This window comes from Ambystoma mexicanum, chromosome 11, assembly GCF_040938575.1.
Source record: "Ambystoma mexicanum isolate Mex_15411 chromosome 11, UKY_AmexF1_1, whole genome shotgun sequence".
NCBI classification, from domain to species: Eukaryota; Metazoa; Chordata; class Amphibia; order Caudata; family Ambystomatidae; genus Ambystoma; species Ambystoma mexicanum.
The window spans coordinates 182,592,782-182,611,636 of record NC_090934.1 but is presented as its reverse complement, the minus strand read 5'-3'; the positions used below and the strand labels follow the sequence as shown (position 1 = coordinate 182,611,636).

Sequence of the window (18,855 nt, the reverse complement as noted above, 5' to 3'; positions counted from 1 at the left end):
TAACTGTTTATTTGTGTTGCCCCGCGTTTGGGTTTCTGGTTGTGGGTTGAGGGCCCGGGCGGGGTCTCTGGTTTTTGTCTCGGTTAAGTGCACCGAAGGCCTGCAGGGGCCGACCTGAATCGGACTTGCGATCTGGGACTCTCCAGACACACGAAAACCCCGGGGCTGGGGTTGGAGTCCTTGGTGGTTCGTTGACCGGCCCCAACACATGTTGGGGAGAGTGGACGGACGCCTCAAGGTACAAGGGTGGGGAGGGGGGAGGGAAGACACGGGGAGGGGGGTCAGTTGCAAGGGGGGAGGGGATGGGGGGGATAACGGGGTAGTTTGGGGGACTCAGGGGGAAATTCAGTTCAGACCGCAAGAATACGCTTGGCAAGGGGCACTAAAATTCAATCACCACGAGGGGTTCAGAATACGCACACGGTATGATGACAACGATTGAAGGGAAGGTGGGCACGTTAAATGTCAAGGGTCTAAACTCTCAAAATAAAAGATCCCTCACGGGCAACATGTTCCGAAAACAACACCTGACGGTCCTATTTCTACAGGAAACACATTATAAGCGCGGGAAGGAATCCAGAATCAAGGGGAAAGACATCGGTAGCAACTATTGGGCTTCACACCCGACCTCGAAGAAGGAGGGGGTGGGCATTCTCCTGGGAAGGGCTCTCCAACTAACGGGGGTGGAAACCAAGAGGGGGTTTGGGGGTCGATTTCTGGGTGTCAAGGGGCTTTGCGAGGGGCAGCGAGTTACTCTCGCCACCGTATACGCGCCCAACACGGGCCAGGTGGAGTTCCTCACACGGATCTTTGGTGTCATGGATGAATGGGCCGAGGGGGCCATGATTCTCGGGGGTGATTTTAATCTCATAGCCGACCCCCAACTGGACTGGTGGTCCGCCAGAGGTGGGGTACCCAAGGGGATCACGAGGGATAACCTGGCCTTGCAGAACCTCTTGAAGGATCACTACTGGGTAGATGTTTGGCGCAAGGCGTACCCGGCCCAGGGTGGTTACACATTCTTTTCTCCCCCGCACTGCACCTACACCAGAATCGACCTTCTGTTGGCCTCAGAGGAGGGAGATGGGGCGATGACCCAACCAAAAGTCGAGACCATAACGTGGTCGGACCATGAACTACTTATAGCTAACTGGTCCCTGCCCATCGCCCCGAGATCGGCTCGATGGCGGTGCAACGACACGCTCCTTAGGGATCCAGTATTCCGTGAGTTCATGAAGCAGGAAATGCTGGCCTACTTCGAGACAAATGACACGGGGGAGACGGACATGTCCATGGTATGGGAAGCGGGGAAGGCCACCTTCAGAGGCCTCCTCATAGCGGAGGGCTCGAGGCGTAAAAGAGAGAGGGGCCTGATCGAGAGCAGACTCCGAGGGGAGCTGCAGATCTTGCGGGCCAGACTGGGAGTCCCGGGAGTGGACCGGAGGGCACTATTGGACGAGATGCAGGGCAAAAGACAGGAGCTCCATACGGTTCTCATAGGGGAGGTGGTTAAGAGGATGCGATATACCAAACAGAGATACTACGAACAGGGCGACAGGGTAGGCACTCTGCTGGCTCAGAGGTCGAGGGGGTGTAGAGTGGAGAGAGGGATTACCCGGTTGACCGACGAAGAGGGCAGGGTTCATGGGAACCGGCATGAAGTGACGGAATGCTTTGCTGAGTACTACAGCAAACTCTATTCTAGGCAAGCGGGCGAATCTCGGGAGGACATTGCCTCCTACCTGGCAGAACACCCCCTCCCCAAACTGACCGACCAGGACTTGGAGGCCCTCGAGGGGGAAATTTCAGAAGAGGAGGTGGAGGGTGCCATCAAGAGACTGAAGGCCGGAAAGGCTCCTGGCCTTGACGGCTACACAGCGGATTTCTATAAACAGACCCAGTCCACCTTAGTGAAGCCCCTGACCAAATTGTTCAACCAAATTAGAGGCAACGACACGATCCCCCCGACTTTCCTACAGGCCCTCATCACCGTCATACCTAAACCTGGTAAAGACCGGGCAGCTTGTGGGTCTTACAGACCCATTTCACTTCTCAACTTAGATGCCAAGATCTTTGCTAGGATCCTGGCCTCCAGATTGGAAAACTCCCTCCCACGCCTGATACATCCTGATCAGGCGGGATTCGTCCTCAATAGACAGGGTTCCGATAATTTAAGGAAGACCCTCCATGTATTGGCCACGACCGAGGCCAGGAATGAAGGCGCTCTCCTACTGGCTCTTGACGCGGAGAAGGCCTTTGACAGGGTCAGCTGGGCTTTCATGAGGGAGGTTCTCTTGTCAGTGGGGATGGGTCCAAGGTGGTTGGGATGGATATCCGCGCTCTACTCCTCCCCCTCGGCCAGAGTGGTGGCTAACGGGATTGAGTCTAGGGAATTCCCCCTTGAACGTGGCACGAGGCAGGGATGCCCCCTGTCTCCGTTAATCTACGCATTGGTGATGGAACCGTGGGCAATCTCGATCCGCAATGATGCGGACATCAGTGGTGTACAGATGGGGGATATGCACTGCAAGATCTGCCTCTTTGCGGATGACGCCCTGCTCTATGTCACCAGACCGTCCCAAACAATCCCTCGGGTTCTGCAGGGCCTCGCAAGATATGGAGAACTATCGGGGTATAAGGTTAATTTGGACAAATCGGTCGCATTCATGGGTGGGAACCTGCCAGACACGGAGGTGACCTTTGTGGAGGGTCTCCCCTTCAAGCGGAGCGATGAGGGGTTCCGTTACTTGGGAGTCCAAATCACACGTAACCTTGAGGACCTGTATGGGGCCAACTTCCCCCCCCTCTGGTCAGCAATCAGGAGAGACATAGAAAGGTGGGCGGGAACGGGTCTCTCATGGATGGCACGCCTTAACCTTATAAAAATGGTTATCCTCCCAAAATTTCTGTTTCTCTTTCAAATGCTCCCGGTCCAAGTCCCCAAGGCCTTTTTTGACGAGACAAAACGCATCCTCCTTAGATTCCTCTGGCAGGGCAAAAAACACAGGATTTCATACGAGGTTCTGACTAGGACCAAGGAAGATGGAGGGGTGGGCTACCCTGATCTCGAGACGTATTATAGGGCTTCCCAGTTGAGGATCCTGGTCGATCACTTCTCACCGGGACCGAAAAAACAGTGGGTAGCCATGGACAATAGGCCCCTGGCGCCCGTCACACTAGAGGAATGGCTCTGGGTCCCAAGGAGAACGATCCCCAGATCAGTCTTGAACCACCCGATTCTAAGAGTACTGTGGTCCCTGTGGAGAGAGGGAGGTTACTATAGATGGCTCACGACATGGCCCTCCCCCTTGAGCTGCATCTGGGCCCCTCCTTTCCTGGCCAAAATAGCGGAACCAGCAGCCTACCAGACATGGTTCGAGGCGGGCCTTAGTAGGACCGGCCAGTTGTGGGTGGGGGGCTCCTTCCTCCCCTTGAAGGACCTTGAGGAAGCCCTGGGAATAGGCACGCTTTCCCCGTTCCGATATCTTCAGCTTAAGGGTGCCCTCACGGAACCATCTTGGGGTGATACCCTCAGGAGGGAACTCACAGACTTTGAAAAACTCCTTCTGACCGCAAGGGGCTCCAAGGGGATAATCTCCCGCCTATACAAGCTCTTTCTGTTCTCCATCCCCCGAGACCCGCCACCAGCACGCATACAATGGGGTAGGGACCTGGGCGAGGAAATTGATGACGAGAGATGGACAGAGATGTGTAGACGGGCCAATCGATCCACATCCTCCCTCCAATATCGCCATCAGGCCCTCAAGATATTACATAGATGGCACTACCCCCCGCAAAGAATAGCCAAAATGCGTCCAGGATATGACCCACACTGTTGGAAATGTAGGACAGAGAGAGGTGACTATATCCACATGTGGTGGGGATGCCCAGTGGTCCAGAAATACTGGGACAAGGTGCGGACCTGGATCAAAGGGGTAGATGGGATAGAACGAGTATCCTGCCCGTGGCTCTTCCTCTTCGGGATTAGTAACGAAGAGGACCGGGGTAACACTCATGATCACATGCTCCAGGTGATGCTGGTAGCAGCTAGATGCTGTCTAGCGCAGAAATGGAAACACCCGAGAATGCCAGGGGAAAAAACCTGGGTGACCAAAGTAAGGGCCATCTACGACATGGAGTTCCTCACACACCTGCTCGATGAGTCTAAGTCCAGTATCGAGGAAATTTGGCTCCCCTTCTTTGATAAGTACGGCCGAGTGGTCTAGGTCCTGAAGACTGAGCTGAGGGATTCCCCTCCTCCCCACGGATGTGGGACCATGGGCCAAGGACCCGGCTGAGAACTGAACTCGTTTGGCCCATATGACTTTGGCGTGCCACACGCATATTGTATTGACGCCTCCATCATTAAGAGAGCCCGTTGTGCAAGTGTTTATCAAGGCTATGTAAGCGCGAACTGAAGGGGGGTGGGGGGAGGGAGAGGGAGGGGGGGGGCATGGGGTGTGTTTCGTCTGGTTTTCTCTTTATGTTAACTCACATTAATAAATGCAATGCAAGAATGTAACCTCGTTATGCACCAAGGAAACTTAATAAAATTGATTTTCAAAAAAAAAGGGAAAAGAAAGATAGAAGACAGAAAATGGAATGAATTACAGAGGAAATCAATTAGTCAGAAAATAGATATCCCTATATGTTATCTGCCAGAGCTACACCTGGGATACCAAGAGAAAACCAAGAAGTGCGGGATACCATCACAAACAGGAAGGACAAAATAAACTAGACGCCCAAGAACATATATAATTCCTCGTCTATGTTATGTCCATTCGGTTGTTTGCTTTCGAAATCAATTATTAGTCTCTTCCTGTCTCAATTGTTTTTCACTGTCACCTCCTCGAGGGCTGATGTCAACCTTATAGATACCAAAAAAGTTAAGAGTTTTAGGATTACCATCATGGAACTCAGAAAAATGTTTTGCCATGAGATATGCATGGTCCTTGTTGGTGATAGCTCTGTGTTGTAAAATCCGAACCTTCAGTTTACATTTCGTACTGCCCACATACCATTTAAGGCATGGGCATGTGAGGACATACACAACTAGCTCAGACTCGCAGCTGATTCTACCCTTAATTTGCATGGGTGTTTTAAGAATGGGGTGAGTGTAGCTGTTACAATTAAAAGCATATTTACAAACTTTACATCTACAACACTTCAAAAAGCCATCACTGCCCCCTAAGAGCCAATTACTGTCCTTTTTGGTATTGTGTGAGACCATATAACTTTGTACTACCAGATCTCTGATAGAAGTACTTTTACGGGAAGTTTTATTCGGGCGGTCATGTAGTACTTTGCCTAAGTCATTATCCGCCGTCAGAACTTTCCAATATTTATTGATAATGTTCTGTATCGTCGGTGAATGGCTTCCGAACGTTAGAATCAGTCTGATGGTACTTTCTTCTGTGTTGTCCTCAAGTGCAGATTTCGATATCATCAACAAGTCCTGTCTTTTCATATCCCGGACTTTGAGATATGATCTCTCGATGATTTGTTTCGGGTATCTTTGGTTTAAAAAGTTTTGAGCTGTGACTTGGCACGCTATATCAAAGTCAGCAATGTGACTGCAGTTTCTTCTTATGCGAATAAATTCACCATATGGAATGGACCATAAAAGACTTTTCGGGTGAGCACTGTTCGCATGTAGTGGAACATTTGCACCTGTGATTTTTCTGTGTAGTTCACACCCCAATTTATGTTCCACAATTTTGACTTTTACGTCAAGAAAAACAATATCATGTACACTATGTTGTTCAGTGAATTGTAGATTTAGATTATTGATGTTAAACAATTTCACAAATTCTTGCCATGATTGTGCTGTTCCATTCCAAATGATATATAAATCGTCGATATAGCATAGCCATAATATGATTTTATCAGTGAAAATTTGAGTTTCCGTCCACACCACTGATTTTTCCCAGTTACCCATCATGAGTTTGGCGTAAGAGGGGGCAAATGTTGGCCCCATGCCGGTGCCCTGGGTTTGGCGGAAAAGCTCATTGTTAAAGAGAAAAAAATTATTTTCCAAGCAAAGTCTTAGCATTTCAAGAATCATGGTGGTATGTTCCAAATAGTTGAGGAATCTGGTTTTCAGAAAAGGTTCGGAAGCCCTTATGCCACCCTCATGTTGTATTGAGACACCACATCCATGGTAGCCAACAAATATGTTGGTTCCCAGGGTAGTTCATCGATTTTGCATTAAAAGTCTTCAGTGTCTCTAATATAAGAGGGTAACTTAGAATTAGTGCCTCCATCTATTTCCGTAATTAGTGATTGGTTGGTCAAAGCAGACCAAAGGGAGACAGTACAATCTCTCCTCCTCCAGGTTTTCAGGGCCCTTCAGGACTGGCATTTTGTGATAAATTGGCAGAAGTCTTCTGTTTATCTCCAGGATGTGATCTTTAGAGGGGCTCATTCTGCACCAGACGAGGGAAAATATGTCTTCCACAATAAAGAGCTATTTGCCTTCAGGCAGTCATGGCCAGCTTTCTGGGAAATTATTGTGCTTTCGCACAAGACCTCCTGTGGATTCAGAGTCACATGGCTTTTTGAGTCTTTGGTTCCTCCGGCCCCTCGTCGCCCATCTCCTGAGTTTAGGTTGCCTGATTCCCAGTCATGCAAACCCCTGATATCAGTGTTGCAAGACCTAAAAGAAGCTCTGGGTTGGCGGCTCTGCATGCAGAATCTGTGAAAGGGTATTGGTCTGGCGAACGCCATTAAGATAATTCCTGCAACAGATGGGAGCACCCTTGGTTGTGTGTGCTACCCTGGGTTCCTTGTCAACCCAGGAGAAATTCAGCCGCATGATTCCTGCAGGTCCTCCAATTGGAGGAAAGTATCTTCCATTGCAAGGCTCTGAGGAAATTCTCTTGGTAATTGGTGATTAAGGACCCAGGGTGTGCTGGGCGGAGCAGACGGCTCCAAAGGGCATCGCAGGCAGTGTACTTGAATTCCTTGGTTTAGGAGATAGGGTCCTGGGCAGAGAGCGCCCTTTGAAGCAGTTCATCTACACGAGTGGAGAAAGTCTAAGCTGGTTGCGTCAGCAGAATAATCCCGGGTCTTATAAGTTGTCCCTATCAGACTAGGCATTCTTGGAGTTCTGTCAGAGATTCAGAACTCCCACCCTGGACCTGTTTGCCTCCCCATCGGCCAAAGTTGACAGGTCTCCTCTCGGTGCTAGATGGTGGGGGTTGGGGAGGTGGACACATTTAACCTGGGGTAAGCACACAAGTTCTGTATGCCTTCCCTCCCATACTCCTGAATCCCTTTGGTTGTTTTCCTTCTGCCTCTTCAGTCTCGGCGGGTGGGGGGCGAGCGGGCAAGAGGGCGGGGGTTGAAATATTTCGAGATGGCCTTGCCCTCTGCAAGCGATTCTGGTTCTGGGGCCTCACATGATTCAGTGGTCAATCTGGGAATTGGAGAGATATAGGCTACGGGCCTTAGGTCTGTCTGACCTGGTGGTAGCAACTATTCTTCATTCAAAATAGCAGAATGCTCTAAAGGCTAATGATAGGCTTTTGGTCAAACTTTGTGAACTGGTGTGATAGATTGGATGCCCCCCACTTTAGTGCGCTATTGCAGCTATTCTGCAGTTTCCCCAGGATGGGGTTGATAAGGGAGTGGCTGTGTCCACGCTTTGTGCCCAGGGAGAGACGCTTAAAGGTAGGCATAGAGGGTAGATGGAAAGGGAAGCTCCGGTGGGAATATCCTTAAAACCCTTGCTTCTTGCAGGCCTCTCCATTTAAGGGTTTGCCTTCTTGGGATTTACTCTTAGTATTACATCTTTGGTTTTGGCGCTTTGGTGGCACAAGCCACCTAATCGCTAAACGAGTGGTACTATAAATGTTAAAAATAAAGAGAGAAAGGGGTGTTCGGGAGCAGTGTATGGTGTTGGCATGGCAACTTGACAATGCTTGGCTATGAAATGGCCGAAGCACCAGCCGGGCCTTGACCCTCTCGCTCAAGTCAGCTGCTGTGTCCCGTGTCGAAGTTGGAACAAAATAAATGCACAAAACTAGATGGGCGTTATATTTTCATTTGTATGCAGCAATCCATTTATTTCAGTTTAACTCCTGTCAGACTATGCTTGAAGTCCTCTTCAGAGTGATCTGTTTTCTGCTCTCTGCCAAGGTCCCGGATGTAGGAAGACTGGAACCGGTGGTGCTGCAATGGCAGCATTTTTCCGTTTTCGTCGGGGTCTGGAAAGCGAGGATTCGTCGATTCCAGGAAGTTACGTTTTTTGATGTGTAACTGTGGGTCCCGGAGATCAGGTTTCAGTGTTCTTGTTCGGAGTGAGTAAACATAAAAACAGTTGTTTAAGTCTGTTCGGTAGTGGCTTTTCAACAGGGCTTAATAGAGAAGGTTAATGTCTACATGAGCGCACACAGTTCTCAGCAGCGTCGTGCCAGCCCCTGCGCTCTGCTGAGGCGCAGATACAGGCGCCCAGTACGGCTTTGAGAGAAATCGCTGTGTGTTTCAGTGAATAGTGTGAATGTGTTTTGTATTAAGCACTGCTAGATTGCTTATTGACAGAATAAATACTGGGGCAATGCTCGTGTCTTTGCGGAACTGAATACTGATGTCAACTGGTTGCGTGTCTTAAGGAACAATGGAAGGGATTGCCCTTAGTAGTTTGGGTTTTTTCTTTTTGTTTTGGAAAAATTGGTGGAATTGGAATGCCCACTCCTGTTCCCGTGCATTTAAGATGCCACACATGGTTAGCTGGCACTATTCACTTTGAAGCTAACGGTGGACGATGCATACATAATGCGGTACACATATACTTCCGATTTGCGCGTTTAATGGTACTGGTGAAGCTTTAGTGGACAACAGCAGCGCTACCCGTTGTGCTTTCCAAATGTCAAAATGCTGAATTATGGGTAGTGTTGCTTTGAATGGTGTGGCAAGGACATTGCTGCGGGTGTGGGTGATATATTTGTAGTGGGGTTGGGTGCAGGCTAGACACCATGAGTAACGCTATTTCGGCTTTCAGAATGTATCTTCTGCAACACTGAGCAAAGTTACTAGCCGCATGTTGGAGTATTATGATGACTTTCTGGAGTGGGTTTCCCAAGTCTAAGAATGGACAGCCTACGGTGGGTAGTGAGGTTGCGGGGCATATGCATCCAGGAGAAGTTCAGAATAAAAGCGGGATGCAGTTTCAAAGCGTACAGTCCACACAGGCAGGTGGTGATGTGAGTTTAATAATAGGCCTGGAAAAAGCGGCTCTAAGAAGCCCGACGAGTTACAGCGTAGGTATTGGGTATGGTTTTTCAGTGGACACAAAGTCCCAATCTTGGCTTCTGTGTTCCTTTACACTGTGATCCTGGGCAAACACATTTAACTGTTTTTTTTCCTGAGTGTCTACTCATAGTTCTGCTCCAGTGGAGTGAGCGGCTCTAGGAACTGGGGCCGCCGTTTGTGATAATTGGGTTATCTCCTAGCGTGAGGGGGTTGATTTGCAAACTTGTGGTTGGTTGCCTTTCTGCAGTTAGGTCCGTCCGTCCGTCCGTCCTTCCTTCCTTCCTTCCTTCCTTCCTTCCTTCCTTCCTTCCTTCCTTCCTTCCTTCCTTCCTTCCTTCCTTCCTTCCTTCCTTCCTTCCTTCCTTCCTTCCTTCCTTCCTTCCTTCCTTCCTTCCTTCCTTCCTTCCTTCCTTCCTTCCTTCCTTCCTTCCTTCCTTCCTTCCTTCCTTCCTTCCTTCCTTCCTTCCTTCCTTCCTTCCTTCCTTCCTTCCTTCCTTCCTTCCTTCCTTCCTTCCTTCCTTCCTTCCTTCCTTCCTTCCTTCCCCCCTCTCTTGATTCCTTCCCCCCTCTCTTGATTCCTTCCCCCCTCTCTTGATTCCTTCCCCCCTCTCTTGATTCCTTCCCCCCTCTCTTGATTCCTTTCCCCCTCTCTTGATTCCTTTCCCCCTCTCTTGATTCCTTTCCCCCTCTCTTGATTCCTTTCCCCCTCTCTTCCTTCCTTTCCCCCTCTCTTCCTTCCTTTCCCCCTCTCTCTCTTCCTTCCACCTTCCTTCCCCCCTCTTTTCCTTCCCCCCTCTCTTCCTTCCTTCTCCCTCTCTCTCTTCCATCCCCCTCTCCCTCTTCCTTCCTTCCCCGTTCTCCCTCTCTCTCTTCCATTACTTCCCCCCTCTCTCTCCTTTCCTTTCTTCCCTCTCTGTCTTTCTCCCTCTCTCTCTCTCACTAGCTCTCTCTCTCGCCTCCTTCCTGTCCCTTACTTCCAGGAGTATCTCGATGGCACTGAGCTTTTTAGGAAATATGATGCTTTGTTGGTGGATTTTGGGGCTTATGGGGAAGGCAGGAAGGCTTCAATGGTGTCAAACGGTTGTTGGATTTGACTGGTTATTTCAATAGACTATGAGGCATTCTGATTATCGATGCCTGTGCATGTGCAAGAGCGATCGATTAGAGGCCTGACCACTTCTTGGGCAGAAGCTTGTGGGGTTCCCTGCAGGAGATATGTAGAGCAGCCACCTGGGCAGATAGGCATACGCTCACGCATACACTCATAAGTCGGGAATATGGATAACCCCAGTGAAGGCTCCTTAGGGGTGTGAGTGCTTTCAAGTGATAGGGAGTAATATCCCACCATGGTGTTTCTTAATGAAATTGGTGATGGGATGCTGCAACGCTCAGTCAAATGAGTGTCTCAGTGGGTTGCACATATTACTTCTTGGGTACACCTCAAAGGTAAGTACTGAGATGATGTACAGGGACGTGGAGGTAATACCCTGATTACTTATGGGTAATCTTCATTACTCCTATTCTTCCTTGTCACAGTACTGACGGCTCTCCTCACCCCCCATGGGTGTGGATGGACCCATGATACGGCTTGGGAAATTTTAACTAAGAATTATGGGCAAGTAGGAGTTATGTATAGCCTAAGAAAAAAGAAAAAGTTCCTCTGATGGAGGCAGGGCGCAAATGTAAGTACTGTGGCAAGGAAGAGGATTTGGAGGTTATGCCCTGATTACTTTCCAGTAATCTTCATTATTTGTAGTCTTCCTCGTCAAGTATTGATGACCCTCCTCTCTGTCATGATTCCTGCCCCCAGCCCTCCGAGATGTCAGGCTGAAGCCAGGCCACGATCACCTACATGGCCCCTGAGGGCCTCTCCATCCTTCCAAAGACCCACTTGGAGTCAGACTTGGCGCCTGTGGTGCCAGGCTCACGCACTTCCCTAAAATGGCATTGAACATTGGACTTGTAGTGCATAGGGGGGGCAAGATCGATGCCCCCACATATTCCGGTTCCTAGAACTGCATATGCAGTCTAGCCTTTTGGGTGTGGTCAAACCCAGGGATACCTAGAGACTATTTAAGCCACGCCCAGGCCGAGAAACACGCTTTGCGTTTCTCTGCACCTGCAGCGTGATACTCTTCGTGCTCGGATCGGTCTCAAGAAGGCCTGCTCCTTTCTTCCGTGCTCAGCGCCCCTGCAAGAACAAGAACACCATTAATAATAGCCTTACCTTGCGAAGCATCCAGCTTCCATCCATCGCTCCTCCAGTCCTGTGAGCAACTACGGCGGTGTCATCTTCATCTCGGCGCGCCGCTTCCTAAGAAAAGGGAAAAGAATAGAGGAGAAGATATTAGTAAGCATTCTGCATATCTTTGCTTACTTGAAAACTGTATGAGATTCAAACTCTTACCTGAATTCAAGCCGCTCGGGGTAACTTCAACTCCGGAGCATCTCATCAATCTGCGATAGGAAAAAGACATACCAGGTTAGCGTGGAAAGTATTCGGAGGCGCCGCATATCGCATTCACTCACAGCACTTCTTCCTCTTACCTGGCATCCACGCTGAGACATCGCGGCACCTAAAAGGACACAGAGACGAACTCTGATAAATACAAGTACGAACGGGGCTGCACCGCGCATCGCGCCCTCACTCCCCGTTGGTGCTACTCACCTCAGCAGCACGCCGCCATCTCCGAACCACGTCCATCGCCTAAGGAAAGAAAGACACACTAAGGAAGGAACAAGAGTTACAGAACTGTTCATAAGACTCATTCTACTTACCGGTCGGGCTGAAGTTACAGCAAGCCCTGTCCGTCAGGCTCACGCCAGTGAAGCAGCTAGGCAGCAACGAGCTTGTATCAATCAACGCACCCCTGCACTGAAAGCAGGATGGAGAGCGTGCTACACAAGAAAACAAGGTGAGCAGTGGACCAAGGGGAAGGTTTAGACCCCAGGAAAGTGGGGGGTCAAGCACGCAGAGACAATAGAGAGCGAAACTCTGACAATCTTGTGTTTCAGGCCCAGTCTCCAGTCAAGTAGACTCCAGGGAAGGGTTAGAGGTCGTAGGAGGTCCGAACAGGCTGAGTGGCGTCCCCGTGGATACCAGGTGAGCGTTAAACTTGCCCACCCTGGGCGTGGAAGGTCCCATGATCCGGCTTGGGAAATTGCAGCTGAGGATTCTGGGTACATAGGATGCATTTATACCTCAAGAAGAAGAAAAGGTTCCTGTGATTGAGGCAGGTACTCGAAGATGAGTTCTACGATGAGGTGGACCTCTGATCTCTGTAACCCAAAGTAGGCCCGCCTCTTAAGAAGTGAGTGCACGTTTATCCGTAAAGCAAGTTTATTGCATAAAGGACGGGTAGGGGCTAAATGATGCTGTAGAGTCAAAAAAACGGAGTATCCTCTAACCATACAAAGATCTCACCTTATATACATTTTGCAATACTCCCACATATTTCATTACAAAGACATCCCCCCATACATGATAGGTCAAACCTATACAAAGAAATAGAATCTCCTTTAGTTCTCACACTCTCATTGGACACATTTATTTATCCACCATCCCCTTTTAACATATATTTGCATCATTTGATATTTACAGCACGCCCCTTCTTTGTATCTTTCCGTAGTAGGTCATGACGTTGCTACATGGTTACATATTCACACAACAAACGTAATTCATTACTGATTCCATCTGGTCAAGGACCTCTAATCCCGGTCGTGATGCACATGATCTTTGCAAGGATAGTTCAACAATATGAGAAATTGGAGAAACAAACAAGTTCCCTTTGAACTAGTGATAAGTATCTTATCCGCCCAGAATTCCTGGCATCTTCATTTCATACTAATCTATATGACTACCTTTTCAGCATGCATGGCCTCTAGCCACATCCTGGTCATTCCCGACAACCTGATTGAAACCCATAAACCATATGTTCACCCTGCCCATAAGCATCCCTTTACACCGGGTTTATTACTCAACCCCGAACTGGCCGGATTTCCCAGGACAGGCTTCCGTGTACTTAAAAAGATTACATCTCCTCTCCACAACACTACCCAGTTGTAAAAACCTGAGCCTGGCCATAGTGAACCATATGTTGTTATCTCAGCTGCCTGCTGCTTTCCCCCAGCCTGCAACCTCGCTCAACCAGCTTTCCTGTTCACATAAAGTTTATCTGGCCACCTCAGGTTTCTGGGCCTGCATAATCCCTAGCTATGAAGAGACTTGCGGCATACAGTTTAATGTATTTGCCATGTACCCCTGTGTTGCCCAACTGTCCCAGACACATGTCCCTAAAGACGCCCGTGTATGTATGTATGTATGTGTGGGCATGTATGTTGAAGACTACTGCATCCCCTCACAGTGGTTTCTCCATTCACAAATCCCCTGTCTCGCGTGTGCATATAAAGCTCCTCGCTTCCCAGCTCTAGCACTATTCAATACCAATTAATATGCCACTATTCAGGTTTCCCCTTTAATGAGCGCAATGCTACTCCTAATGGCAACCCATCACTACATTTTTTGGACCTTCAAAGTTGAAACAATTTCAACAGCAGCATGCTTAATAGTGAATACTGCCAATGTTATCACATACAGGGTTCTTGATTGAACTTTAAACACTCATGTACTAAAGTAATATAGACTGAGTGAGACAACACAGGGATGCATCCCCAGTCATGTGCTCCTTAATGTTTCGCCTGATTGTACCCATAATGTATTATTGCTGCAATCTCCACCTCAATGTGCATTCTGAGATTAGGGAGCGGATATATACCAGATGCCTTTCTTTATTACGGTACAAGGTGTACACCATATACCAATGGCACAAATATGTAAGTACCTGCCCAAAAGTACCAATGTGCAATACCAATATAGCTTGTCGGATATCCCTGTGTAGGCTGCACCGTAACTCCACTGGGCATCTGTATATCACTAAAATCTGGAATGTGCTGTCTGGGATACACTGTGCAAATATAGCATATTAATGTCACATGGTGACATATGTCAAGTGCACATTTTTTTAACCTGTTACCTAGATCATCAGAGCATATGTTCGCCACTAAAGTTCCATGTGCCTTACAAATGACATCATACAAAGTTAACATGACAAATGTAAATTATATTAAAATAAATAAATAAATAATGGGACCATATAATATATCCTTAAAAGCATATATGTCCTTGGAGACAGACTGCATCATCGCTCCATTGAGCTTTCAAAGTGCAGAATGTGCTGTGCCAAATACATTGTACAAGTATAGCATATCAATATTACATCATGACATATGTCTAGTGTAACTTGTGCAAACTGCATCATAGCTCTTTCGAGCTTATGTATCCCTCTAAAGTGTGGCATGCTGTGCATAATACACAGGTCAAAGTTTGCATAGCAGCTATAAAGTATAGGACCATATAAGCTGTCCTTGGAGACACATCGAACACTCCTGCTACCCAATCTCCATGTTCCCATAATGAAGAACCATAATGCTCATATATAGAAAAACATTTTGGTCATCACCATGTGGATTCCGCATTGTGTATGCAAGCTACTCCTACAGACTAATGTAAATGCAGACCATAGACCCTTTCACATGCAACAATTTAAAATTCATTATAAGGAAAACATTTCTTTCACTACACCAATGTCTGACCTAATTCAAGCCAGTGTAAATAGAGATACAGAACGTGAATCACACATAATAAATCATAAATTGTAATAGTGAAAACCAAAAAGAAAAACAAATTTCAAAAGAAAATCTTTGGAAAGTTGATACAGGCACACGTTTCGCTAACCCAAAAAGGTATACAATTCTTCGTCCACGTTGTGTTCCTGGGATTTCATTCAACAGATAGTCAACCGGAGGGGTCACACTTACATAATCTTCAAAAGTGCATATGTAAATGTAAAAGCAGTTCTCACCTGAGACTTCAAAATGGTCTCAATATGCTCAAATTGTATAATTCTGTGGAGGCTCCGGATCACTATCCGTTCTACTTTTCTAGCCTGTAGTTTGACTTAATTAAATATGATGACCGGCCGGCAACACTTGAATAGGCCAGGTAAGATAGGATGGATAACTATCATTATTGTGATATGCATTAATATGTACATATAGAAAAGTCATGTATAAGATATTGGGTCTGTCATGGTCTTAGGTGGCTGACCCCTTCCTCGCTTTGAAGCTAAGCAGGGTTTGTCTCAATTACTGCCGGGATGGGAAAACCACTGTTGCTGCAAAAATATCTATTTTGTTTGTATTATTGACTGGGAAACTACAACTACCAGAATGCAAATCAGCAAAAGGCAAAGAATGGTCTCTGAGTGCAACACTTTCAAGGTATGGCAGTAGTACGGTTTTAAAAAAAATAATGGTGATGGTCATTCAGTCGCCCATCCATGCAGTAACCAGGACAGACCCTGCTTAGCTTCAAAGCAGGATTGACTTTGCTTAGTCTCAAAGCAAGCAAAGGGCGTCCCCGTTTCTCTAAGTGGTCTTGTAACTTTGGCTCATTTATCGGGCAACATGGAGAGGAGGCTGGCCCCTTCCTCACTTTGAAGCTAAGCAGGGTCTGTCCTGGTTACTGCATGGCAATGGGGTCACTGGCCATGGCCTCTGGTCGTGGCCAGTGATTTTTACTTCCAAAGTCACTATAGCTGTAAAATTAGCTTTCGGGGAAAAGAAAATTTAACCGGGGGTACTGGACTACATATACCCTCGGCTATCCATTGGCCTTTATGGACTGGAATATAGCTGCAAATAGTGGCAAAACAGCTGTGAAAAAAAATGCTTTCCTGCTCCCCCAGGCCTCACCAAGTGCTCACCTCTCTGTTCCAGCTCCCCTCCCTCCCAAGATGGCCTCTTCACCTCCTCTGCCTTCTCCCTTTCCCCCCACAACACACGCTGTTTTTTGTGATGCAGTTTGCTTTGAGATGTCGACTATTCAAGGCTGTACCCGAGTCTAAGAAAGCTTTGTGTTGCAAACTCAGTCACTAGACCCCCTCCAATTCCCAAATTTAAATTGGTGGCCTCTAGCCACCCACTCCCTCCCACCTGTAGCCTGATGGCATTTGCATGTTTTTTGACCTGCACATAGCTTTTTTTTCCTGCGTTTCATTTTCCCATATCCTCGGCTATAGCCGCAGATATCTCTTGCATCGAGAGAATAACAAGATGTCGTTCGTTTCATTTCTAAAAAACCCCAGTTTTGGGTAAATCCCAGAGAAATCTCGATCTATTTTTGTGAAGCGGCCACGCTCTTCTCCGTCAAATATTTTAAAAACTACTGCAAGGAATAACCTCAAACCATGCATGGATCGCGAGTCAGAGTTTTGTACCCAAGTTGTTTCGGACATTAACCTTGTTTGTCTATGGGAAAATGAATGGGAAGTAGGCCACACTTTTGGAAAAAAAATCTTTTTTTGACGCTAATAACTTTTTATTTTTTAACAAATCTATACGAAACATTGCAGTCTGGGGGGGGCTCGTTGGTTTATTATCACTTTCTGAAATGTCAGCCAAAACCATTACTCGAATCAAAAGTTATTAACAATAACATTTAGAGGGGTTCTTATAGGAGTCTGACTCACCTTAACTATAAGGTGGCTATCGCCGTCCTATATATATGTATGTATATATATATATCAATAAAAAAAAACTTTGTTAAAGGGACGTTATGGTTAAGTGTCCCTACTAAAAACCCGTACAATTCACTAAAAAAAAACTTTGTTAAGGGGACGTTATGGTTCAAAGTAGAACTGAAAAACCCCTGAAATTCGCCAGTTATGGTAGGCTAAGCAACCATAACTGCCCACACCACTGTGCACTGCTAACACTAAAACACAGGACATCAAAATGACATCACTGATGACATCACATGTGTAGCCCCTTCGTTTTTGTTCACTGCTATATCTAGGCCAGGTGGGTAAAAGATGAGGTTTTACAATCAAGTATAAGTATAAGTTTTACAATCAAGAATAACAAATTTGTTTGCAAACATGCGTCCTACAAAAGAATACTGGTTCCGACGGCACGGAGACGTACGTTGTATGATCAGAAACCTTGGACCACCGACTTGGTTTGTTACACTAAGTTGTGCAGAATATGCATGGGAAGATTTACATGAGTTCCTACGCATATCAAACAACAACAAACCCAACATACATTTATTAACACCTGGAGAACTTTGCTCTCTAGATCCAGTTCATGTGTCAAGATATTTCCATCATTGTTTCATTGCTATGCTACACTTTATTTGCAATAAAACTGTTCCTCCCCTCGGAGAAGTGCAACACTTCTTTTGGAGAAAAGAATAGCAAGCGAGAGGAGCACCACATATTCACATACTTTTATGGATCAAAGGTGCACCTTAGTTTGGTCACGACACTGATGCCACTGTTTTGCTGTTCATCCAAAAATATGTCACTTGTGAAATCCCTTCGCAACGGACACATAGTGACCTGCATGGGCAGATTTTACAATTTCAAAGACACAAATGTGGCAAATATTGTCGTCGCAAATACAAAAACAAAGGGAAATACTACACCAAATGCCGGTTTGGTTTCCCTAGACCAGTTACAGAAACAGGTGAAGTGAACAACTTCATGTCTTCAGTTCGACATAGTGTTAAAGTTAAATCACCTAAAAACACGTATTACATAAAAAGAACAGAAGGATCAAAATATATCAATGATTACAATGCAATCATTGCCCTCTTATGGAATGCAAACATAGATGTGCAGTACATTGCAGACAATTCCACTGCGGTTGCACAATATGTTATAGCCTACTTAACAAAAGCAGAAAACACAGAGCTTCAAGACCTCTGGGATGACCTATCATCAGACAAAACACAATCTCAGAAATTGTACAGCCTAGGCATGAAAATGCTCTCTCATAGAGAATGTGGTGCCTGTCAAGCGGCAGATCGTTTAACCGGTACTGCTTTGTATGGAAAATCAGACAACATAGTATAGCTAGGTCTTGGTCGTGCTAAATCTAGAAAAAGAGTTCTGAAATCATATGAGGACATAGAAACAATTGCCAGAAATGATCCCAAGAGCCAAGACTTTTTAAAAAACAATTTACTGGACACATACTATCCGAACAGGAGTAGCACTTTGGAAAGCATGTGTCTATTCCACATAGCTCAAAACTTTGCATACAAAAATAATATAAAACCTGATGAAAGCAAAGGCAGATCTAGAGTCACAGATTGTGAAGGCAGCTTAGTGAAACTTACCAAACGAAGCTTAATTAATCATGTTAAATTGTCATTAAAAACTCCTCAATAGAAAGAACTATATTTCATGTCTCTGCTACAACTTTTTAAACCACGGAGAAAAGAGGAAGAGATACTAGATAACTATGACTGCTATGAAGATGCTTTCAAAGCAAATGAAAGCGCTATCACTGATGTGAACTTTACGCAATACAAAACAATGTTGCACAATGAACAGCAACACGAAGAAGAACTTCAGGCCCAACTAGATAAGGACTCTTACGACAGTAGTCAACCTTCTGTAACAGGAAGCCAAGAACCACTAGGACAGCCACTAATAGCAAATGAGGCAGAATTAGCTATGACAGAAGTGGAATACACCA

General features: G+C 46.6%; 1 protein-coding gene across 3 annotated transcripts in view; it reads left to right on the top strand.

The window, feature by feature from the left end:
- PAFAH2 (platelet activating factor acetylhydrolase 2) overlaps positions 1-18,855 on the top strand; it is a 395,798-nt gene that overhangs the window by 20,458 nt on the left and 356,485 nt on the right. The window contains exon 1 of one of the 3 annotated variants that reach the window (XM_069622751.1): positions 8,176-8,300. The exons of the other annotated variants lie outside the window; for them this stretch is intronic. Within the exon in view, the coding sequence (XP_069478852.1) occupies positions 8,252-8,300 (49 nt within the window). The 5' untranslated portion in view covers positions 8,176-8,251. Of the gene's footprint in view, positions 1-8,175; positions 8,301-18,855 lie in introns of those variants that run through there. 3 annotated transcript variants of the gene reach the window in all.